Genomic DNA, 25,993 nt, shown 5'->3' with positions numbered 1-25,993 from the left:
GCTAGAGTCTGGAACCAGCTTCCAAGTGAGGTGGTGCAGGCTCCCACCCTGGGGGTTTTTAAGAGGAGGTTGGATGACCACCTCTTCCTGCCATGGCAGGGGGTCGGACTAGATGATCTGCTCAGGTCCCTTCCGACCCTAGAAACTATGAAACTATGGCTTGCACTTTTTCCCCCAGAAGCCACCTTGTTGTTAGAACTCTGGTTTCTTACTACATATCAAGAAAGTAAAAGCAGCAGCTTAGTTTTGTGGTTTAGAAAGGAATTTCTAAACCACAGATGCTTCTAACACAGCATGTTGGAAAGCTACAGATTTGAGATGAACCACTATCTTGAACCTTTTCACATCTGATTTTGTTTTTTCTGTGGGTGCTGGGTTTGAGGAGGCAAGGCTGCCTAATCCTGTTAGCTGTGTTGTCTTGCCTGTAGAGACATTCAATCCCTCCCCTCAAAACGGCCCTCACAGTGCAACCACCATGTTAAAATCATCCACTATAAGCCATTGGAGTTCCAGTGTCCAGCCTCCTTCTGTCCTTGGTCTTTTTAGTCCAGTGGTTTTCACCCTTTTCAGACTTGAGGCACCCGTGCATAACTTTGAAATAGTTTTTTATGAATTGAGCAGCACCCTGATTTATTAATGATAGTGCTTACTTCCTTGTAGAGGGGCCAGAAAGTGGGGGGCAGGGCAGTGGCCAGGCAGAAACAAGCCTGAGCTATCATACTTTGTCACCCTTCAAAAGATCTTGGGGGCACCCTGGGGTACGCTGTCACCCTAGTTAACAATTACTGTTTTAGTCCATGAATTCACTGCATCAGGGGCTATATTTGTTTCTGTCTTGTACAACAAGATCATTGTAAGTGCTGTATAAATTCTGGTGATCACTATCCTTTATGTAGGTGGATTTTTTTTAACGTCACTATTTCTGCTGTTGTTTTAACAGCACTCACTGTTATAATTGCCAGCATGTGCTGTTCATAGCCAGAGGAGACTGCAATTTTATTTAATTTTCTAGGGTCATGTGAAAGTAGTTCAGTTCCTGGTGAAAGAAGTTAACCAGTTCCCTTCAGATATTGAGTGTATGCGATACATAGCTACCATAACTGACAAGGTAAGTTTAAATGTGAAAGCAGACCGAGTGCATTAAGTCTTCTAAAAATATGCAGATAAAAGTGCCAGTCTTAGCAAACATGTGAAATAGAAACATCATATTTGAATGTTAGATGTGCACTGTTCTGTTTAGAAAATTGTTGCTCTTATGGCAGATCGTGGGCCTCTCCATGATTATTTATTAGATAACTGAGTGTTTTCAGTTTCTGCTGCAACTTTGTTGTCTTTCTGTTTGTGTGTGACTTTTCAACCTTAGCTCAGTTAACAGCTCTCTTCTGGATATGTGCGAAATGCAGTCCTGGGCCCTTCAAAGATATTAAGCCTAAAAAAAAAGTTTAAGCAATCTTAAAATAAAAACACAAATACAATAAAGCTGGTTGGTTGGTTGGTTAGTTGTTGTTAACAACTCTTGTATGACAAATTGGTCTTCCCATCATGGATTGTGTTTTCTTCTTTGACTCAAAATTGCTTAGAAAAATAAAAAGCTCTTAAAAATCAGGTTATAGCCTATGATTCTGCCTCTCACAGAAGGCAAAGGAGGGTGGCACCTTTTAAAACTAACTTGTTAAAAAATACATACTTTTTTTTGTAGGTGACTGGCTACTTCATCAGATGCTGTCACCTACAAAAGCTTATGCATTTCTGAATGAGTTTGTCTGTAACGTGCCACCCTGCCCTGCATTGTGCTTGACTTTTTCAGACTAATGTAACTGATTTACATCCCTGTATCATATATAATTTTATTTTTTCTTTCTGTTTTAAGACCTTAAAGGAGTGGCCCCAAAACAAAGCCCTTTGCATTTCTCGTTATTTAATTTTAGGAGGTTTATTTAAATAGCTAATGTAATGAAGGAAAGGAGACCAAATTAATAATAATTTATTTTTCTTATTTTAAAATGAGTCCCCTTTTCTAGTAGTGTAAGAGGTGTAGCCATGATGATCCAGTAATTCCATAAGAGGCAAGTGTTTCTTAGAGTGATTGTTATTGGACCAATTGTATAGTTGGGCTTCTTGGACAAGCTTTTCAAAGAAGAATGTATTGTATTCAAAATCAAGACATCAGGTCAGATGATGAAAAATGGCATCTTAGTGGAATGTTTGAGAAGTTATTCACAGTTTGGTAATGTCCTTCTTTTAATATCAAACAGTCCTTAGTAAATTACTGAATACAAACCTTTGAGAAGTATCTTCCTATGTCGTACTAATTGACTCATTAATATTCATAAACATGCTATCTCATATTTGCAGAATAAGCTGCAATAATTCATTTTGGATTTTTTTCAATTCTTTTCATAAAGTATTTTTACTTTTCAGGAGCTGCTGAAAAAATGTCACCAGTGTGTGGAGACAATTGTGAAGGCTAAAGATCAGCAAGCTGCAGAAGCAAATAAGAACGCTAGTATCCTGCTAAAGGAGCTTGACCTGGAAAAGGTGAGGGGAAAAATGCCATCATCTTAGCTTGATTTTTGACTGGTATAAAGTAACTTTATTTCAGGTATATCGAAACTGGCTTGTTTTCCTTTCTTCAGATTTGTAGTTGCTGCTGTCACTTGAGTCTGCAGTGTATACTTTGACTGTACATGTTTTAATCTAATCTCAGAATATATAAAATGGTACATCTATTGTTGAGACCTTTTGACCACCATAGGCAACAAATTGGAAACAATGTGCATTAACAAGTACTATCCCCACTGATCCCTTTTAGAAAAGGTGAGGACTGTCCTTTTTTGAGTAATAACTACTTCCAGTTTCAGGTCATTATGACTAGCAGCATAAAAAACTTTGAAGGAATTGCCTTTGTGCTGTGTGCAGCAAGTAGTACTATTGATGACTAATTCAATTAGTAGCACTCCTTGCTTTGGTACTAATGCTTAGTATGGTTAAATATGGATGCTTTTGCTTCCCACAGTCAAGAGAAGAAAGCAGAAAACAAGCTCTTGCAGCTAAGCGAGAGAAGAGAAAGGAAAAGAGAAAGAAGAAGAAGGAGGAACAAAAAAGAAAGCAGGAAGAAGATGAAGAAAACAAACCTAAGGAAACTCTAGAGCTGCAAGAAGATGATGATGAAGAAGAAAATGATGATGAAGGTAAAAAAAAAAAATATATATTTTTACTTTGAAAAGCATGCATTTTCTGGAGTGTTGGTTGTAACTGTGTTCCTCTATGGACAGAGGCAGGCAAGGTTATTTGGGTAAATATGATATCTTTTATTTAAATGTATCACTATATTTGTTTTTTAGTGTATTGTGGATCTATGCATAACATTTTATAGATTCATGATCTAATTTATCGCCATATTTATACTTGATTATGTTAATTCTAGGAGTAGGAATAACGCTTTTATAATTGGCCCTATTTTATTTTTTTATTATTTTGCATTTCTATTATTTTTGTTTAAACTTTATATTATGGTTGTATATCTGTTATGTTGTTTTCAGGAGCATGGCTTTCAGCCTGAATCCTTAATAATAAATTGAATTAATATCTTTTATTAGATCAACTGAATAGTTGGAATAATTGTTCTTTGAAAGCTTTTGGGCACAGGTCTCTTTCAGGCATCAAGAGAGTCTGCTGGTCTTCCCTCTAGGGTCCAAATAGAAGGCTTAAGCTTGTATTTGTAATTTATGTACCAAATTGTGTGTGTGAGCAAGCTTGTGTTTTTGAGCAAGGTTTACTGGCAGAACTGACTGTTTTAATTCGTTGTTGGGAGAGAGCTTACAATGGGAGAAATAGTGTAGAAGAATAATAAAAAAAAAAAATAAATAAAAAATAAAAAAATGGCATGGGAACATAATTACACCATGCTGTGTTTTTTTTAGTCATTGGTTTGTAGCCTAAATAACTTTTTTTTTTTTTTTTAGATTTTAGTACAAATACTGAAGTGTACATATTCCAGGATGGCCAAAAACAACTTTAAAACCTAAAGTGACTTCTAGTTTTAAAAAAAGTCTTATTTGCCTCAGAAGAGCAAAATATCTTTAAAGAAATCAAAGGTCTTGCTGAATAGGCTGGTCCAGTTCTCTCTCTTTACTTTAGGGTTGCTTTTTCTCTGGTTTTTACCATACAGCCAAAAGTTTAATTTGACAATTCAGTGTTCCTAGTGAATGAAACTGCTTTTGTTAATTGTCACATTCCTTCAGTTCTTTCCTTCTTCCCAAATCAAAATCCCCTCAGCACATCTAGGATGTTTGTAATAACTAAAACAGTTGCTTTTATTATTTTAGTGGAAGCTGAGACCAGAATTGCAACTTTAAATGTAAAAGTATTGTTGATCAGCAAGAATTTTCTATCTTGTCTTAAAAATAAATGGTAAATACCTTTTATCTATTTTTATTCATTTAAGTGGAGCAAGAAGTTCCTATAGAGCCTCCCAGTGCAACCACTACAACTACAATTGGAATCTCTGCAACATCAGCAACTTTCACAAATGTCTTCGGGAAGAAGAGAGCCAATGTGGTGACTACCCCCAGCACCAACCGAAAAAACAAGAAAAATAAAACTAAGGACACTCCTCAGAATGTGCAGATAATTTTGCCAGATCAGCATATATCTCTAGCACAACAAAAAGCAGATACAAATAAAATAAATGGAGAGCCAAGAGGTGGCGGTGCAGGTGGGAATAGTGATTCTGATAACCTGGATAGCACAGATTGTAATAGTGAGAGTAGCAGTGGAAGTAAAAGCCAGGAATTAAACTTCACTATGGATACAAACTCATCTACTGATAGGCGATACTCCTCGTTGCTGCTCCCTTCTCAGGAAGAAAAGTCTAGCACCTCAGCTCCAAAAACACCAACAAGGTAAGCCATCAGTTTCTGTTCCTTGCCCTTTTAGAACTCTACCTTGGTCTGTATCAGTGTAAATGTTTGTTGGAGATAAATTACAGCAGGTAAATCGCATCAGTTTGTGAGACTACAGTCTTAAAATTCTGTTTTATTGCATGGTTTTTAAATAGCTGAATTGACTTGGGTGTGCCAGTTTTAAAAATGAAAAGTAAATGAGAATTCTGGCATTGTTGGCAACTCCATACAAAATTGGAGTGCTCTGCCAAATCAGGATCTCTGCACTTGTTAGACGTATAAAGTGAATCAACTGAATGGATGGTGAAAAGAGCTTACGGTAAGAGGATTGGAAACCTCAGTGTCAGCTTTATTTATAGTCTTACAAAAGTAGTTCCATTACTCAGTAATGCTGTTATATGGTTTGATAATTCATTCACACGAATAGTTCTGTGATTGTTTTTGTTTTAAATAGGACAGGATGACAGGTTATCTGGTAGTGAGATGTACAGCATCCTTCATCTTCAGACTGTCTACTTGATTCCTTTATATCCAGCCTGGACTAGAAGGTCAAAGTAATATAATGGCTGTACACTGGCTTATGTAAAACAAGTTGGAGGTTCAGTCTGGTTCCTAGTGAATAGGTGACCTTATAAAATACAGAAGCCACAGTCTGAATAGTGACACAAATCTGAATTTATGACCCTCAACATAGCTACTTTTAAAGTCATGTTTTGAGAGACTTTTATAGGGTTTTATGCAGGAATTTTGTAGCATTACTGCCTGTGTTTTGCCTGCACTGAGTAAATAGGGCATCATTTTTTATGGTTGTGATCAAGATGATTTCAATAGTGAAAAAAGTAAAGCAGATCTTTTAAAAGAACACAACACCTGCACCTTGATTTTGTGTTTTACTTGACAGCCTGAAAAGAGGCAAAAACTCTAATTTAATTTAAAATGTGTTCATTGAAGACTAAGATGCATTTTGCAGACTGGAGGTTAGGGCTTACAGTAATCAAACATCTTCCTGTAACCTGGCACAATTTGGAATATTCCTCAATCCATAGCAGTTTTCCTTCTTCTTAACTATTTTGGCCCTGTTTGCATTTTCAGAACCAGGTACCAGTATATCAACAGTTCAGTCTAAAACTGCGTGCTTGTTCTTTAATGCTTCAAGACTAAGCCTCTTAAAAATATATATCCACAGTAGCTTGCAAGGCACATGATAATATCACTATAAACATCACTTTTTTCATCATAATTTATTTTTCAAGACAGCAGCAAACTTTTCAGTTATCCAGATAAGCAGTCCTTTGTCTCAAGTAAAAGGAAAGCCAGAATTGGACAAGTGAAATTTGACTCGTGTATTAAACTACAGGCAGTCCTCAGACTTACAACACAATTGGTTCCTGAAAACCGCATCTTAAGTTGAAACATTGCAACTTGGAACCAATTTTCTCATAAGAAACAATGTTATAAATGGGGGATTGGTTCCTGAACCAAGGCCCAATACCCTATTTTCACCAAAAATACCCCAGAATTTTGTACTCGATCAATTATAGATGAGTAATATAGCTACATTAATGTATTTATATTGTAAATACCAATCACATTGATTTGGAAGGACTTCTTTGAGGTGACTTTGCTGGACTTTTTGAGGGTTCTTGGCTGGAGTCTTCTCAGGAGTCTTGCGTGCAGGTTTTTCTGGGGTCTTGTCTGCTTTCTTAAAGAAAGTGTCCAAGGAAGTTTGGACAGATGTTCTCCAGGGAGGTGAGCGTTGCAGCGAACTTGTTCCATTGGGTCAAGCGTTGTTAAGTTGAAACTGACATCATAAAGTTGAAACGGGGTCCATTTATAAACATTGTAAGTGCAAAATGTTGTAACGCGAAACGGTGCAAGTCGAGGATTGCCTATATTAAGCTTCTGAAACATGAGCATCTTTTTCCCTAAATGATACCTTTTACAGCCCATTTTGAATTTTTTGTATTTGATTGCCTGCTTCCCTTGCCATGCCTATGATAAAGTTAACCGTATCTGTACTTCAGAACATTTGCTTTTAAAAGTCACTTTGTACTGAAAGTTTAGCTATTGTAATTACAAGTATCACCTAATAATTACTTAGTGGCAGGAAAAAACTTTGTCTTTGGTACTTTATTTTGTACATGACCAGTTTCATAGAATCATAGAGAAGCAGGGCTGGAAGGGACATCTAGAGGTCATCTAGTCTAACCCTCTGCCTGAGGCAGGATTGCCCCTATCCAAGCCACGTTTCACTGTTTTGGGGGTTTTCTCTAATAGGCTTTTGTAGGAAGTGTTTTAATTCCGTAATAATCAGATTTTTGAGGCTGAGAGTCTACAGGAAACGTACAGGTGGTCTGTTGAACTGCTTTGTTACATTGGTAAAGCATACACAAGCAAAAAGAAAATTTTGTGAAATGTATTGCTTGAGCATCAGTCTTCAAGCAGAGTTCTTTTATATGTAGGGGTTGCTTACACAGGAATTGAAATATGAGTTTATTTGGTAGATAGAACATGAACAGATTGTCTGACTCAATCACTTGAGACATAGCAAGTAAAGGAAGACAGAATGAGAAAGTAGAACAAAGGGGCTGCAGGTAACAAGGGAAGACCTAGTATAGGGATAGGCCAAAGTGTGGCACTCAAAGGCATTTTGCCTGGCCTCTGTGCCTCTGGGTGGGTGGCAGGGAAGGGCCAGGGCTACATGGTCACAACAAAGATCGGGCCCCTTGCGGCTCCCCTGCCATCCACACCTGGCACACCAACATCTTACAAGTTGAAGTTGGTGTTTTTGGCACTCTGCCCAAAAACATTGCTGACCCCTGACCTAGTACAAGAGGGATTGATGGTCCCAAGGCTAGAGATCTTTGCTAACTTGCATTAACTTTCCTGATGTGCCACAGATTTACTGTTAGCTTAGACTAAGGAAGGTATGTTGTCAAAAGATGTCTTGGTGCTTAACTTATTGAAATCAGTGAGAATTAAATGCCTAAATACCTTAAAAATACATGACCTTTACTATTTTTACTCTGCTTTGTCATCTTCAAAGTGGGTGGCGGGAAGTAGATTTTTCTTCCTGCTTCATGTAAGGATTAGTGTATGTTTATGAAATGCTCAGATTTTGATAATATGGGACAGAAGTACCTAAAGTTAAGATGTTAACAAAGTGTTAAACCATGACAAAAATATAGCATGCAGCACAGATAGGGATTTAACCAGGGGGGTCACGCACCTCCTAGCATAAAGGGCATTTTAATCTCATCTCTGGTATTGTTTGATGTGATTTAGGCATATGGTTGTCAGAGAATTTGTGGGTTCTGGACAACTGGTGAGGAGATATGATGGAGGCTCCCTTTCAACAACTGTTGCACAATATGAATAAAAGAATTTTAGTATTTATATTTTGCCTTTCATAAAATGTATGTATTACAACAACTTTTGTAACTTAATTTTATAATCTGTGATCAATACATCTCTGTTCCCAGACTTGATGATGATACTAATCCAAATTCATTATCAGCAAGTTATAAATCTGTGTCCCTGCCTCTTGCCTCTCCAAATGTGAAGCTGAATCTTACTAGTCCAAAAAGAGGCCAGAAGAGAGAAGAAGGCTGGAAAGAAGTGGTTAGAAGGTAAGATATACATATTTGACTCCTGTAAAACTTAAGTATAACTTCTTGAGTTTACAGATTACATACCTGTGCAGAAAGTCCAGTAGAATTTGTTTTAATATGATTATATTGTATTTTTAATTATTTTATAAAATCCCTCCTTCCCTGATGTACAGTGCTGCCAACAAAAAAGAATTGTAATTGGTTTGTAGTTGCACACTAGTCAAAAAAACCCAACGTGGCATTATGTTGGAAAATAGGAATTGGAATCTTTTACTGTATTACCTGTGATTGCATAGAAGCCCCTTTTGTGAGGAGAAACTTATTCAAGCTGCTAAGTGGCAAGGGATTGGTTGAGGCTTGACAGGTAATGAAAAGACAACATAGCAAAAGCTTGGTCTGGAGCTTAAGGTGGGATTCTTTAAAGAGGGGTGTGGATCAGTGATGATGATAATGATAAATAGAACTGGACAGTGGGCAAAAGCAATTCGGTCACAACCCTAGGATAGGCTTTAGGGGCATGTTTAAATCAAAGAGCTGCTTCCACTGAAAGACTTCTTCCTAACTGAAAAAATTGTGTGCATTTTTGTGACATCAGGTGGCTTATCACTCTCTCATTTTATTAACCTTTTTCTGTTTGCTAGCTGTAGCTGGCAAGTGTTTGTTTTCCTTTTTTTTTAATTCTGTTTATTGAAGCAAAGTACAGTATAAAACTGTAGATACTGGATGTTTTTGGTGCTTGGTGCTTTTATCCCTGACTTTTTTCACATTTTGAAATGCTAAATGGTGACTAAGTAGCCCATTCTGGAGCAACTTTTAGTGTATGTATACTGAGCACTTTTAGAGGATATGAAGTGTGAGGTTTCAGGGAACCTACCTAAATTATCTATCTTTTTTTTTGCTGCCAGAAAAGCCATACCATTTCAATCTCTCAAGTTATTTCATGCCAGTCACAATATGCAGGGTTCCTCCTTTGTTTTGAGTATATTCACAAATATTGTTTCTTGTTATGAGGTCCTTTTGATAAATGCTTGCTCACAGATGCCCACTTGGTGAGTCATGCAGGCATTTAAACCATTAGAAATATGGCTTTGCCAGGGACCCCACTATTGACCCTGGAGCTGCTACCATCTCTCCAGATGGGTGTTTTGAGTTTCATAGACTCAGTTGAACTGTTATGCTTTACATTTGCTTTTTTTGGTTAATACACATTACTGTTTTGTCAGCGATGTTAGTGTTCAAAACATTTCATTCTAAAATGGTGGATTTTGGTAACCCTAAGAAATTAAGATTTGTTTTAAGAGGAATATATTCAAAAAATCTAGTCTGGACCTGTATTTGCTGTACCCTGCCATGAATGGCAGTACACCGATACAGTTAAAGAATCGTTTAGTACGTTGTTTGTGAAGTGCCTGGGAGTTGCACACTTTAATTTCCTTCAAAAGCCCCTCCCAGTTCCAGAAACAGGTCTTCCCACTCCTATGCATCCCATTGGGTAGAAGGGATTTCTAGCAAAGAAATAACCAATGAAAATGTTCCTTCTACCCTTAACAGGCAAGTGGGCAGAGTTTTGAAAGACCCGCCCCCTAGCAATACTCTGCAGCCAACACCCATTGAGCAGTTCCAGCTGCAGAGAGGAGGGCGCTGCTGTTCAGGAGCAAAAAGGTACTGTTGGGGGGCTTTTCGGAGTTAAAAGCAGGGAGCTTGTTGTGGGTAGGGTGGGAGACATCAGTGGGTGATTCAGTGTTGCCAACTCAGGATTTTTGATGTTGTTCTTAAAGTCTAAACTTCAGGAACGTGTAAAGCTTAGCTTTCTTATATATACATGTATAAATATAATTGTATATAAATATATATAAAAGAAAAAACTATAGTTATAGTGTGTACTTGATGGAGGGGAGAGAAATAAATTAAGGCAGGGAGGCATTTAGGATTTTAATAATAGTCAGATGTAAGTCTAAAAATGTCGATTTTAAATTGCATTTTATTAACTGAAATAAGTAATTTCTTGGTCAAGTGATCTAAAATCTTAAATAAAATGAAATTTAGAATAGGTGGAGCTGGCACCAATTAAGGTTATGTACAGTCTATACTGTATTCAAAGATTCTTGAACCTTCATCATAGTGGTTTCTGGAACCCCTTTGAATTCCCTCTAACTGCATAGTTCACTTGTTATATACCACTGGTAAGCTTGAAAATCACGTATGGGCTTAAGAGATCCAGCGTTTAAGTTTGGGAGCAAGGGGTGGCCCAAAGGGACTTTGGCTGGGGTCTAGATGCAAGTATGCCTTATGTTCTAAGATTTCTCAGTGCTGTATGCCTGCATTGACACATCAATGCCACATAAACTTAAATCCTAGCACTTTGTTTAATTAGCTTAGCGAGTTTGGGTTGTGTTGTGGCCTGAAATACTCATTATTTGTATTTCTGAACATCAGTGCTGCCCTTATAGTTGCTTCTGCATCCTTTTGGACCTAGGAATTTTAGAAGTGACCAATTTGTTAGGCAACAGTATGTAGATAATGTCACTTGTAGGCTTTCAGAGCATGTGTACTTTTTCACTTGAAGTTTGAGAGAGATGGACTCTAAAAAGGACGTTTGATTGCAACACTGATTTTAAAACCTTGCTCAGGCGAGGTTTTCCAAAGATGTTCAATGCAAACGTGTTAAAGAAGGTTAATAATCTGGGTATAACCTGTGGAAGCACCTTGAATCTAACGACTAATTTCTGTGATTGAAAACCACAAACTTTAGCATTTGAAATGGTGTAGTAATATGTAAATTAAGATGGTCAGCTAAGATTTCATGTTGTTAGAAATTGTAAAAATGAACAATTTAGGACAAATCATGAAGAATAGCATCAAACATTGTATATGTGGTATAATGTGCGTATATCTGTGATGCCACAGTTGGCTGAAGTGCTGTAAAGAAACTGAGTGTTGAGAAAGATGACTCATTTCAGTGGGAGAGTTTGAGAGGCTTCAAAGAGTGAACTAATTACCAGCAGACAGCCACTTTGCTGCCATGAAATTTAAAAAAAAAATGGATGTGTCCATTTGTCAAACAGAGTAAGCTTTTTAATGCTGTTTTTACCTTCTCTGAGCTTCATGTTTGCAATCCTTATGATTATAGGTCAAAGAAATTATCTGTCCCAGCTTCTGTCGTATCTAGAATAATGGGGAGAGGTGGGTGCAACATCACAGCAATTCAGGATGTCACTGGTGCTCATATTGATGTGGATAAACAAAAAGATAAGAATGGAGAGCGAATGATCACAATAAGGTACTGTATATGGAAATAAATACCTGAGTTGGTACAGTGTGTTACATTCATAGAGTGCTTTACCCTTTAACATAGGACACATTAGTTCCTTGGCACTAGTATAATGGGTGTATTGTTGAGATGTATGCTAAGATTTGACTTACTTGCTTTATGGATTTAATTTTGAGTATAAGGAAATAAGCTTATTTATTATTAACTTCCATTTTAATGCTAATATAGACAACACACTTTATAAACCCATTTACAGTTATGATGCCCCAAAAAGCATTACAACACAGTGAGGGTTCCATTTTAAGAAAAGATTAATGCTATACTTTTTTAAAATTTCAGGGGTGGTACAGAGTCAACAAGATATGCAGTGCAGCTCATCAATGCTCTTATTCAAGATCCTGCCAAGGAACTGGAAGATTTGATTCCTAAAACTCATATAAGAACACCTGCCTCTAGCACCAAATCAATTCATGCAAATTTTTCAACTGGAGTTAGTACTGCAGCTGCTTCTAACAAAAATTCGTTTCCTCTTGGCGCACCACCTCTGGTCACATCACAGTCATCAACGCTATCGACTTTCCAGCCCACTAATAAACTAAACAAGAATGTTCCAGCAAATGTACGTTCTTCTTTTCCAGTGTCTCTTCCTTTAGCTTATTCCCACCCTCATTTTGCCTTGCTGGCTGCCCAAACTATGCAACAGATTCGGCACCCTCGCTTACCTATGGCCCAGTTTGGAGGAACTTTTTCACCTTCGCCGAACACTTGGGGACCATTCCCAGTGAGACCAGTTAACCCCAGCAGCACAAACAGTTCTCCGAAGCATAATAGTTCAAGTCGTGTAGGTAATCAGAATGGGAATATTTTACAGTCAGAGTCTACTGGATTAGCTACTTCTAGTTGTCCTATTACTGTCTCATCTGTAGCTGCTTCCACCCAACCACTGTGTGTAACCAGCAGTCGAACTCCCTCATCAGTCAGAAAGCAGTTGTTTGCTTGTGTTCCGAAGACAAGTACTGGAGCAACAGCGGTCTCAACTGTGACAAGCACCTGTAGCAGTCTGCCTTCTGCTTCCTCTGTACCTGCCAACAATGGGCAAGTTCCCACAGCATTTCTGCCCTCTAATGGTCCACAGACGCAGCAATCTACACTTAAAACGGACTCTCTTTCAACTGTTTCAGCACCCAAAGAGAAGGCGTCAACACCTGACCAGCCTGTTGGAAGTGTGAGCGCGCCAACTTCCGTTGCAAGTAGTTGCAGTATGTCAACTAGCAGCAATCCAGGAGTCGTAGAAACTCGCCCAGCAAGCAGTCCTGCACCTCTGAATAATGTCCAAGATGAAATATTGCCAACCAGCATGTCAGAGATGAGTCCTTCTATGTCGATGCCTTTTTCATCTAGCTCAGAACCCACTCCATTAAGCTTAGCTTCCCCCAGATCAGTTGCTGCAGATAATCAGGACAACAGTAATTTACCTCAGTTAGCTGTACCAGCACCTCGAGTTTCTCACAGAATGCAGCCTAGGAGTTCTTTCTATTCAGTGGTACCAAATGCAAACCTACATCAAGATCCTCAGTCTATTTTTGTTACAAATCCAGTTCCTTTAACACCTTCGCAAGGCCCACCTGCTGCAGTGCAGCTTTCATCAGCCATGAACGTTATGAATGGTTCTCAGATGCACATTAACCCAGCAAACAAATCCTTGCCTCCTACGTTTGGGCCTGCAACGCTCTTCAATCACTTTAGTAGTCTCTTTGATAGCAACCAGGTGCCAGCCAACCAAGGATGGGGAGACTGTCCGTTATCCACACGAGCAGCAGCAGACCCATCTTTCACTGTTCAGTCTACTTTTCTGAATAACTCTGTGCTTGGACATGTAGAAAATGTGCATCCTGATAACTCCAAAGCTCCTGGATTTAGGCCACCTTCCCAGAGAGTTTCTACTAGTCCAGTAGGTAAGTCACTAAAATGATGTGCTGGATTAAGGTGAAAGTTGTCATTGATTTTTAACCTCCTCAGGTTGCTCCAGAAGTATTTTATAAGGTAACATGCATAGAACCCCAATACAAGAGCCGAGTCAGCTAAGTTTGATTTTTCAAATGCTGTTTTGAATGATAAACATGGATCCTCTGACCTCCCCCTCCAACTTTTCTGGCACTGGGAATGCTGCAGGAGCAGCTTGCAACTTTTGGCCCCTTAATGGAAAGTTAAAGCTCTGTTGTGCTTGATACACATGGGTGGAATTCACTCAAGCATTTATTAGCTGTAGGATGGATTGTCAAGACACTAAATCAAAAGTAGTAGGGGAGGAGGATCTTGTTCCCTATTGCTCGTATGGCAGTTGTCTAACCTTCTCATCCTTTGGGACTTGATCTATCAATAGGGAGCAAAACACATGGTAGACCTGTTTCCTCCTTCATAGCACCTTATCCAGGCTGTTAAGGACCTCAAGAGATCATTTAGTTCAACCCATATGATGTAGAACAGGGTGGGGGGGCTGTTTTAACAGAGCTTAGCCTCAAGTATGTGGCACTTTCAACTTGGCCCATACTGCTGCTACCAGAGTCCAGTCAGTGATCCTCTCCAGCCACCACTCACCACCCTCCACTCCCATCCCCTATGCCAGAATATTGAAGAAACCCCCCTTAGCTCTGAGAGTCAGTAAAAATAGCTCTGCAGGTAGGTTGTTGACCCCCAAAGTAGAAAATTAGTGAATTTTGAATGTGGGTAGCTGGACAGCTTTCCTTCAAGCTTTTTCAACTTAATTGGCTTCGAGTCCTCCTGTCTCTTGATCCCAAAAATCATCTTCATTTTTAGGGCAAAATTTTTAAACTTGAATATTCGACTTGGACATATACATGAAGTTTGTCTTTAGTAGTGCTGCATTCGCATTGTTTTCAGATGGCACTACAGGTGTTAAATGTCTGAAAATCAGGCCACTTACCTTCATAGCTTCAGGCACACAACTTGGAAGATGTTTGCCATAATCCCTAAAAGAGCTTTTAAAGATATTTGCTTAAATTGGCCACCTCCTGAAGGATGCAAGCAAATAGCACATTTATGACTTGTCTGTTCCCAGTGTACCAAAGAAGACTAGACGTTGTTAAAATTGTTGCAGCTGAAGTAGTCCAACTTCATTCCTCTAGTCCTCTAAATAAAATGTTTTGCCTTTCTCCAGTAGTCTTCAGCAGCTATTCTTTCTCTTATGGGTGTTTATAATTGACCAGCTGTTGTCACTGTTGTAAGGAACTTTATGGTAAATAGGACAGTTTGCCATATAACTCTGATCCCCTAGGATTATGTATGTTCAGGAGTTCTGAGAGTAACTACACTTATAAAGGCAAAATGAGACTTCTTCACTGCAGTAATTTTGCTATTAAATTTATACCCATTTCATTTCTTTAATTTAAAAAAAGCAAACCCTTTGTCCCTTGCACTTACATAGCTGATTTTACTCCAAGTCTATCAGGAAGTTCTGGAATTATATGCAATACTGAGATAGAAATAGTAGATATTATGTCCCAGCACAATTTACACAGTATTTCCTTGTATCTTTTGAGGTCAAAATGCCCAGTTACCAATTTTGGTATTTCTGTGCTGTGGAATGTAACAACTCTGGGCATCTAAGACTGATAGTTTTCACTGGTGGTTCATCGTATTTTCATATGACATGGTGTACAGTAAGGCTTATCAAAATTCTGTTCTCTATGAAGTTGCCACCAAGATTTATATCACCTGTGTGACTAAGCATAAGTTTATTCTTTTAAGTTCCTTTTCCATAAGCTTACACTTTGAGTTTGCCCTAGAAATGGGCTTGCAGTAGAGTGCCTAGTTCCTTATTCATGTGAATATTTTGGCATATGTTGCCTCTGTATCATGAGGCAGAATTTGAGCAGTCTTTCTTTCTCCTAATACAGAAAAATACAAGTTGGAAGCAAAGGGTCTTGGTCTGAAATGAAACCCAAATGAACACAAGAAAATCTGGTTCTATCCTAATTTATGTATATTTATTAATAAACTATGATAAAGGGTGTTGAAGGATTTTGGTGATGATGCATTTACTTAAAGGTCTCGGCTTGAAAATTTGAATCTTCGTCAGTTGTTATGAAATAGACTGTTTTACTTTGGGGAGTGCTGCTAAGTCAGTTCTTTTTCCCTTTACTTTTAATAGAGTGTTTAAGAGGGTGCATCAGAAAGGTAGCGGCAAAATGACAACTCATGCTGCATGTCTGAGACCAAGCAGGAAGTTGCACAGTAACAGGGGAATACTGATGGCAGCCTTATCCCGTGCACCTGTCAGTCATGACTGTAGAAAAGTGATGTGATCATTGTAGCCAAAGTAGTTTTATTTCAAAAAGCAATTTTACTTTCTGAAATACCCTCCCTCATACACTGATGCTATCTCATTGGGTTTGGTCAGAAGTACCTTGGAAGAAGACCTTTTCCCCTCATCTAGGAAGATTTAAAGCAATAAAAGTAAAAAAAATTTTAAAAAACCTCTGTGAACCTTTAGATAATGTGTAGTATTGTATGCAAGAAAATATGATATCCATCTGGCTTACTTCTTGATAAAGTGTGTTCTGCCCTCTGTCTTCCACCAACCCAGGTCATTCCTGTTTGTTTTGGTGGTTGTACTTGGCTGCTTGGGTGACTGAGGAGGAAGCTGGGACGGTGACTTCTGTGTTAGTCTTGCATTAATACCTCAGAGTAACTAGAAGTATGGCCTACACAGTATTGTCACAACACTTGACAAAAAATTAAATTTCCAGAATGTAGTTCTCTCTTGATCTGAAACCTGTTTAAGAAATAAAAACCTAATTACACATGAAAATAACCCAGAAGAGGGTGTCTGAACACCAGGTTTAAATTGTGTTTGTAGTAGGCCTTTTGGTACCCTGAAGTACTTTCTCAAACTTGTATGTTTGACCAATTTTCCTTCGTTTTTTCTCTCTTTCTTTCCAGGATTACCTTCTTTAGATCCATCAAACATCTCTACAACATCGTCTTCGGGGCCCCTGACAGGCTTTTCAGCCAACATACAAGGAGCACGGGTTTATCTTCAAGGGCCAGCACCTGTTGGAACCCCCAGTTTTAACAGACAGCATTTTTCACCACATCCGTGGACAAGCGCAACAAACTCATGTAGGAACTTCATGGGTCTGTCTTAATATTATATACCTTCTTAGTTACTGTCTTAGCTAGTGATGACTTTTTTTTAATATCACTGGGTTTAGAAACTAAGTTGGTTGTTTTTAGCTTTATCAAATATAGGTAATGTAGAAAAGTTTAACTCAGTTCTACTCGAATTTTGTATAAAAAGCCATTGGGTTTTGACAGTGTTTATTACTGGCTTACGCGAACAACACTCCCAGGGGCTTAGACTGTATCAACAAGCTTCATTTTTGTGACTAACCCTTGGACTTGTCATAAAATATAATTACATTAGATTAAATTGATGTGGCTGCTTTTAGATTCCACGATGCTTCGTTTAAAAAAAAAGTGAAGCCATTGGATTTATTTGGTACTCTGTCTTCATACAATTAAAAAACTTCAGTAAGGGCTTCCCTTTTTATGGTGAAAATTGAAGAGTGGTTTGAGTCCTTAATATATTTTCTTGAACAGAAAGACTCTCCTGTCCTTTCCTGCCACAACATAGTTGTAGTCATAGCAGCTGCTAGGACACATGAGGACCCAGCCAGTCGGCTCAGAATGAGATTTCCAAAAGGATAACAGCCTTAGTGCAAGGTGGTGGAAATTGTGCTGGGGAGGGTGGGGGAAGGGGTGCATGTTTGAAAATTCTGTCCTTAATTTGTTCCCACTTAGGTTTGAATGTTCAGCAGTTCCAAGAATCAGGCTTCTTGGATGCCTAGATAATTTTGGCTAGGACTTTAAAATAGCTTTGAAAAATATTTCAGGTTTCTTATTTTTTTGTTTAATTTTTTTAACTCTACTAGTATGTCCAGCGAGTGTCACATAATGCTCAGGTGGCTCAAACCATTTGTACAATTATAAAACTATGTTAAACTAAACACTTTGAAAGAAGAATTTTTCTGGAGAACCAAACAGTGATTAGTGCAATTAATATTCAGCCACAAAATATATTATTCAATTGGCTTAGAAAAGTAAAATTTATACACTCGCTTTTTTTCTACTTTACAGAATTTGATTAATGTAGAAGACCATTTATAATATTTAGCTTTATTTGTTAATGTTTCATGTATAATAAAGCAAGAGAAATATTTTTGTCAGCAGGTGAATCTCCTATTCCATCAGTTTCCTCGGGATCATCCTCACCCCTGTCAGCTGCTTCTGCACCTTCTAGCTTGGGCCAGCCAAAAACGGGTAACACAAGTCAAGATCGAAAAGTACCACCTCCCATTGGGACAGAGAGACTTGCTAGAATTCGACAGGGAGGGTCTGTTACTCCTACCCCGCTGGGAACCAACTTCACAGCTCCAGTTGGTCACAGTGGTATCTGGTCATTTGGAGTTAACAGTGTATCGGGTAAGTAAGTTTAATACGTCTTAACTAAACTAGTTTAAGAAAGCTCTGTGACTTTTTTTATGGTAATTGCATGCTAAAAAGCTATTGGAGTAATACAGAATTCCAAATGTATTATTCCAGGATGGAATTTAAAGTAATGAATGCAACTTGCTAGTTACATATAAAAATGTTCCTTTATGGACTAAGGAATCAAATGTACCATTCAGGGATGGGATATTTTTGAAGAACAAAAATACTTTTCTCCATGATTACTTTTTTTGTTCATCACTGTGCAGTATTTTCAGAGAGAGAACTCTGTTAGTCCCAAAATCAATCAGTACCAAATCTCTAACCTATAAAGGAGATTCTAAGGGTTGCTTCATGTTCAGCAGTCTCAAAACACATTTCTAGCCAATTACCAATTGTTTTCATGTAAGATCATACCAAATTTATTCTGCTAAAACTATAGTAATTTTCTCTCATGTAATTTTTTTTACCTGGCTTACAATCTGCAAAGTTACAGGGTAAATGTGGAAGATTGAAATCTTCTGTATTACTGAATTTGATAGGTGAACTTTTACCTCTTCGTGTCCCATGGCACCCTTAAAAGGAACTCATTGCACCCCAGTTGAGAATCAGTGTCTTAAGTATGTTAAAGTATGTAATGAGCAGGGATCCAGATTTTCTGTTGGCTGTGGAAAAATGTGGATTTTTCCCTTTAAAAGGAGAAAAACTTTGCCTCTATTTTCACCTTTAAAGGAGGAAAAACATGGGAAACAGTGAGTTTCCCCTTGGAGGCTAGCAGAGTTTCAGCCTGCAAGGGGCTGCTTGGGGGACTAGAATGCAGGGGGCGCCACATGCACGTGGCCAGCCATACAGCCAGGCAGCGGTGGAGAGCACCTTTACCCAGCTGTCTGCAGGTAGGTCTCGGGGAGGAGGTTGGCAGATTGAGGCCCCCCACAGTGAGGGAGGGAGTGAGGCAGGGTTGGGGCCTGGGGTGCACTGCCCAGCCAGGGCAGTCCCTGGGGGCCAGGGCAAGAATGCGCAGCCACAGGGTCCAGCCGGGGAATGCGACAGAGGCGTGGGCAGCTCATCTACGGGGCAACAGGGAAGCTGGCTCCCCACCACCATGCACACTCCTGGGGAAAGGGGCATCCCCCCCCAAATTTGTGCACAGGGCAGGGGAGGGTGTGGGCTGCCCACTGAGGGCTTAGACCTCCCTGCTCTGCTGCCTTCCCCCCAGGGGCTTCTGCAGCCCAGCAGGTGGAACCTGGCTTAGGAAAGTGGAGACTCAGTGCTGCTACCGCTGCTGGGAGCCCCACACCACCATGGTGAGGCACCCCCCTACCCTCCTGGCAGCAGCAGGGAAAGGGAGGGGGTCATAACCCTGCCATCGATGACCTTTCTGCTGCCAAATGGGCAGGGGGCACCTCGCCATGGCAGCACAACTGATATGGGACTCCCAGCAGTGGTGCTAACAGCAGTAGCACTGAGCCTCTCTGCTGTCCTATGCTGGGTCCCACATGCTGGGCTGTGGAGGCCCCTGGGGGAGGGCAGCAGAGTGGGGAGCCCCATAGTGGGCAGCCCACATTCTCTTCCCGTGGGGGGGAGGAGAAGGATCTACTTTGGCCATGCTGCCCATGTGTTGCGGGGTGAGGAGAGAAGCTTGGCTCTGTGCTGTGCTTCAGCTGCAGCAGCCACTGCCTTCTGCGTGTAGCAGTCAGGGCTTAGGCACTGCTGTGGGAGGGAAGAGGGGGCTGTGTGGGCTCTAGTCCTGACAGATGGGAACCCCCTCCAGCAGGACTAGGTGAGGGGGGCAAGGGGCTGTAAGTTGGGAGCAGGGCTGGGGGACTGCAGGTCAGGAGTGAGGGGTGCTGGCAGGGCCAGGGGAGTGCAGATTGGGAGAGAGGGGCACTTGCAGGGCTGGAAGGGTGGGGGGGTTTATGGGTCAGGAGTGAGGGGCACTGGCAGGGGTCTGCATGTCAGGAGTGAGTGGCAACACCAGGGATGGGGACAAGGCACTAGCATATCGAGGCTGCTCAGTGCCACAAAGCAGCAGGGGGGACAGCGTGGGCCAGATGAGTGTAAGAGGCAGGCAGACCTCTGATTTTTCTATGATTAAAAAAAGACCAAAATCGAATGCCAAAATATATAGGTATTTAGAATTTGTTTTATTATAATGATTGAGGCACTGATGTCCTTCCAAATTGCATTTCACTTTAATCATGGAAAAACGCAGATTTGGGGGGTTTTAATTGGAGAATTTGGGATTTTGAAACAGAGAAAACCAGGATCCCTGTAATAAGGCCTAAATTTTGTTTCAGATCTGAGCTGATGGCTTCCTACTTAATTTTGGTGTTTCACTGTTGCTTTTCTGTTTTGAGACTGAGGTTATAAAGTTCTCATGCAGTGGTGCTGTACATGGATGATACCACCCTTTCAAAGTTTTGGCTCTGTTGAAGGCATCTGAAATGCAATTTTTGGTGACTAGTACAAGCTTTAGACTTGTCTGGCATATATAAGGGGATGAGATAATAGCAGATGCATTCACTCCCCCACCACCTGAGATGCTGTCATCATAATCTGCCTCAATCTTCAGAATGTTCTCTGCATTTCCATTAGTAACAGTTTACATCCCAAGTGCGACTTTTGGGACCCTCCCATCTTGCATTGACATAGTCATGAAAGGTGCTTGAGGCCTGTTAGGGAAGAAAGGCTGTTCATATAGCTGGGTCTTATGGCTGTGTACAGCTGTTTTGAGAGAGGCTTATGAGACTGAAGATGGTAGGCTCATGTGCTTCGCTTGTCAGTCACTAAGGTTGCAAGATAGGAAATGGATCAAAAGCATTCTGTGTTTAAGATGTCTAAAATATGTGGAAGTGGTATCTGCAACTGACTGACTTCCATTCCAGATTGTTTTCAACTGGGGGGGGTGTAAATATGTTGCTATAATCATTTTTAATTTCCTCTTTTTAGAAGGCTTGTCCGGTTGGTCCCAGCCTGTAATGGGGAATCATCCAATGCATCAGCAGTTATCAGACCCAGGCACGTTTTCGCAGCATCAGCCAATGGAAAGAGATGATTCTGGAATAGTGGCTCCCTCAAACATTTTCCACCAACCTATGCCAAATAGTTTTGTGGATTTTTCTAAGGTAAGTTGCAAAGAGATTGCATTTGTTACAACTGTCTGCATTTCCCTTACAAACTTGCCCCTTGGCAGATGGCTAGTTTGACTATAAAAGTACAAAACTGTGCAAAGGGATTTAATCTTAATCCCCATTTTCTGAAGTAAATTGGGATCAGGTTCACAGGCCACTGGTCTCTTCAGACATAACTATTTTGTATCGGATAAGAGAATTCTGTCATTCAGGCCTCCTGCTACCTTAACATACTGTTTAGGCATGGGGGGCATTATTCACACCTAGACTTTGCTGGAACTGAAATGTAATATTTTTGGACACTGACCAGTACCCCAGGTCTATGGGGAAACTTGCTTAATGACACCTTCCACTTTTACTTCTTCACATGCTGTGTTGAATCTTGAAACTTTTGAATTGTGGGACTTGATCATCTCTTCAAGCTGGTTAATGTTTAATACTTCCAGTGCAAGTTACAGATAAAGAGACTGTATGTAATCTATCCTATGGTTTTCTTAAAAACATGTGGCAGTATTGCACAGAACTACAGAAGCGGTTTAAAATTGAAAAGTAGCTCAGAGCAGTACATCCAAATCATCCATTTCATGTAGCTGAAGAATAGCTAGGACCATGTGCAGTCCTACTGATGTTGTGAGAAGACTCCAAGAACTTTTGGAGAAAATACTTTGTCAGAATCCTCTGAACTTGACATATAAGATTGTTCTAATGCAGGAAGAATACTTTCTGCCCATAAGCAGCAAGCGACAGGAAATTTGAAATTGGAAAGTACAGTAAAACCTGTGTTAACCAGCATTTCTATTAACTAGAATTTTTGGCCAGCTGGCCAGATGCAGGTTGGGGGGGGAGAAGCTTGCACGTGGCAGCTGCCACTTGCCACCCTGCACTGTTGTCACTCTGTATCTGGCCACTGCTACACCCCACCCCTTTGCCCCCCCCCCAAGCATCCTGCCTCGGGTAACTGGGATTTTTATATAACTGGCACGCCATGTTCCCCACTCATGCCAGTTAACACAGCTTTTACTGTACTGAGAATTGTATTCCCTTCTACCGTGTGTAGGAATATAGGGAATGCATGTGAGAACTGCCAGAACGTCATGGCAACCAAGACTCAATATAGGATACCTTCTTCAGACAGAGCCATTTTATTTATATATATAGTCCTTTCTGAACTCGAAGACTATTGCTGTTGGCTATTAAAATATTTTGCATAGCACCTCACATTTGCCGTGCTTATATGAGGCTGGGTGTGATTGAAGAACATGTGGCATAGAAGGAGGCAACACTTGCCAGTGACAGCATGACATGAGATCTGACATCGCCCAGTGCAGAGCAGACACATCTGGCTTTAGATTCATCTAAAAGAAGCACGTGCATACAGTCATGATACTTAATGTGGATATGTCAGGAAGATGAAGAATTAAATTAGCATAATTGTTCCTGTATTTCTAACCCAACATTCAGGGGTAGATGGAATTTAATCTCTGCCCATAACTGCTTTAGAGTACTCTGACATTCTTGTGCTGAAAGTTCCTACATTATAGAAACATAAGGTACATGATGTCATTGCCCATAACCAGAGGACTATTCAGCAGTTGTTCCTTTTGATCTTTTAGGGTTTACCAATTTCCATGTATGGAGGCACTCTAATACCTTCACATCCTCAGCTCGCTGATGGCCCAGGAGGCCCTTTGTTTAATGGGCTTCATACTCCAGATCCAGCCTGGAACCCTATGATCAAGGTTGTCCAAAATTCAACAGAATGTACTGATGCTCAGCAGGTAAAGTTGCCTGTGTCTTTAAAATGAAACCTTCCATCATGTTTCCCTAATATTTCTGTACTTTGTGAATAAATGAAACTTTAAAACCTGACTTGTATTTAAATTGAGACTTTTTCACATGACTTTTTTTTCCTAAAATGTCTTATTTAGATACACGGGCACTATATTTTAAAGCTCAATATACAGGTCAAAACTTTCAATCCTGCGTTCCTTAAATAAGCGGTTTGGTTCTCAGAAGCATTCATCAAAGTAATACATTTTACTAGGAGCAGTATGAAGTAGTAATACACATTGATAGGACTATTTTATACAATACCATACAGACAAGACCTTGGCATCACCTGAGGAAAGCTCACACCTCAATATATGACCACTTTTATGTAGGAGCCTGAACTTATACACCCAGTTTTATCATATTTGGCCACAGTAAGTCTTAGTTGGGAACTGTATCTGTGTCTAAATTTTTTCTTGACTTTTTCTTCCTGCTGTAGATTTGGCCTGGCACCTGGGCACCTCACATTGGAAACATGCATCTCAAGTACGTCAACTGATTTGAGGGTCTATCCTTTTTAGCATTGTTCGGGAAACCTATGACCTTGAAGAACCCTGGGGATTTTTTTAATGTGCCTAACAAAGCATTTTTCTTTTTCTGTGGGCTGTAAAAATGGAAACTTGATTGCCCATTGTATAAGAACAAATTTGATTTACCTATACAACTGATTCTGTTCTCCAGTTAGTTTAGCCATTTTGAACTTAAAATCAGATGAATTTAGTGCTTTTGGCTAAACACTACTGAATGCTACTTGTATGCAGCAGAGAACTAGATGATTACATGATTTCAACCTTTTAGGGTGGTAAATACATGTATAATTGTTTACATACTTAAAAAGGAAAAGTTGAGTAAATTTCATGTCGTATAGTGGCTCTACTTTATGTAGCCTGTATTAATGTGAAATATTTACCTGAATATTCAATAAAAAGGCGAACAGTATTTATAGGTTGTGCGTGTGAATTTTGGTGGAGGCCACATTTTGTTGTCCGTGACAGTTCTAATGTTTAGCAGTGTCTCTTAGGGTATCCACTGTCGCTTCAAAACTTTGATTATATTAATCGGCTCACAGAGGAACAAAGTCAAGTAGTTTTTGGGGAGGAGGCAAGATTGTCTGTAAACTGTTTTGCAGATACCTCCCCCCTCTATTTTCTCTTTCCCTGAGTAGTGATCATAACTTTCTTGTATTTTTAATTTCATCTAACAGAGCTCTAGGTTTTTGTTACATTGGCTTTTACTGGTGTGTCAACTAAGATACTGGGTATTGTTCTGGCACTGGGAATATATGGCTTCACTTGACACCCTGCCAACCAATGACCGCTTGGCAACAGAACAGAAAACACTGGGTGGCTCCTAGATAAATGATGGGATTTTTCATTTAATATGCATCTTGGTGTCTGGATTTCTTAAAAAACAAAAAAAGGTATTAGGAAACCAAATGTTTCCCCCATCAACATATGTAAGTTAGTATTTGTTCTAAAGGGACATAAGTACTTTAAACCTGTTGAAAAGAGTATATAGTGTCACTTCATTGAAGAACTGGACTTCGGAGTTTCCTCTGCATGCTATTTGAAACCTGCACTTACTATCCATATAAATGATAATATCAGCATTCTTACAGGTTGGTAACTTGAGAATTTGGTTTTAAAACCATGCTTAACTCTTTCTCAGTAGTGATGCACTATCTGAAGGTATGGTCCACTTATGAAGCAGGTCTATGTGACTCAGTGTCCAGTGTACTAAGCCACATTCAGCACTCAGACTTTATCACCTTAGTTACCCCTCTTGAGAATTCCTTAAATGCAACAGTGAAGTTTCTCTAGGAAAAACTTGAGGAAAGAGCAACCAAAAGTGAAATTTCAGTGGGAATTTGCAAGGATGGTACAACATTATGGTCTCTTTTCTGCCCCAGATAACATTTAAATGTTAAAGGTTTTTTGAAAATACTAGGTGAACACATTATTCAAGTATTTTAGGCAGCCCAACATACTCCTTTGGGCATACTCAGTTTTTCTTCTAGTATTTAAGATGGCTAATTAAATGCTAAACTGCTCATTTTAGTGACTTGCCACTGTACAGCAAAGCAGTGCCATGGCAAAGGCTGCTAGTGTGTATGGTAGGGAAGGGGAGGGGTTGGGGGGAGCACTGTAGGAGCACAACTACCACATTAGAGACTGAGGTGAGAGCTTGAGAACGGTTACTGTCAAGCTGAGGAAGCTGGAGTGATTGAGTGACAGAGGAAGGGAAGTATCTGGGGCCTAGGTTGTCCAGTGGATGCTGCATCTTCCAGAAGCTGGGAGTGAGAGCCCCAGAAGAGCAAAGACAAGAGCTAGTGAAAGGGAGCAGGTGTGAGGAAGGAAGGGGAGAGTCTCCACGGGGCAGAGCTGCTGTATCACAACCAGAATGGAGCTGTGGAGCCCTGAGCCAATCTCTTTCTTCCCTGCATGTGGACTGATGGGTGTTGGAATAATGGTTGCAGGTATTTAAATTTGTCCCATGTGCCTCATGGGCATGTGAGCTGCTCTTTTCCACCTGTGTCCATGAGCATAGCTAGTGAGTCTGCCTGACATCCAAGTACTGAGTAGACTGCCATGTGGTTTCTTTTGCCTGATTTCTCTGCTTTTAAATTCCATGTTTGCAGTGGGATCGTGAGGGAATAGGGCCTGCTTTTTTCCGGTAAGGATGGGAACTGAGCCATGTGCCCTTCCCCAAAGCCCCCTGCTTTCACAGCCACAGCCC

General features: G+C 40.0%; 1 protein-coding gene across 1 annotated transcript in view; it reads left to right on the top strand.

Moving 5' to 3' along the window:
• The window catches only part of LOC109289799 (ankyrin repeat and KH domain-containing protein 1-like), a 204,498-nt gene extending 180,302 nt beyond the window's left edge, over positions 1-24,196 (top strand). The window contains exons 23-35 of the mRNA XM_019506001.1: positions 1,013-1,108; positions 2,422-2,538; positions 3,017-3,191; positions 4,448-4,904; positions 8,387-8,533; positions 10,067-10,177; positions 11,646-11,795; positions 12,126-13,741; positions 16,749-16,928; positions 18,036-18,290; positions 21,246-21,421; positions 23,041-23,205; positions 23,697-24,196. Coding sequence (XP_019361546.1) covers positions 1,013-1,108; positions 2,422-2,538; positions 3,017-3,191; positions 4,448-4,904; positions 8,387-8,533; positions 10,067-10,177; positions 11,646-11,795; positions 12,126-13,741; positions 16,749-16,928; positions 18,036-18,290; positions 21,246-21,421; positions 23,041-23,205; positions 23,697-23,756 — 3,705 coding nt within the window. The 3' untranslated portion in view covers positions 23,757-24,196. The remainder of the gene's footprint in view (positions 1-1,012; positions 1,109-2,421; positions 2,539-3,016; positions 3,192-4,447; positions 4,905-8,386; positions 8,534-10,066; positions 10,178-11,645; positions 11,796-12,125; positions 13,742-16,748; positions 16,929-18,035; positions 18,291-21,245; positions 21,422-23,040; positions 23,206-23,696) is intronic.
• The last annotated feature ends 1,797 nt before the right edge of the window (positions 24,197-25,993 follow it).

Source organism: Gavialis gangeticus, unplaced genomic scaffold (assembly GCF_001723915.1).
Source record: "Gavialis gangeticus isolate Ggan-Ray unplaced genomic scaffold, GavGan_comp1, whole genome shotgun sequence".
Taxonomy (NCBI): domain Eukaryota; kingdom Metazoa; phylum Chordata; order Crocodylia; family Gavialidae; genus Gavialis; species Gavialis gangeticus.
The sequence above is the reverse complement of the archived record's forward strand: the minus strand, read 5'-3'. Positions and strand labels throughout refer to the sequence as shown.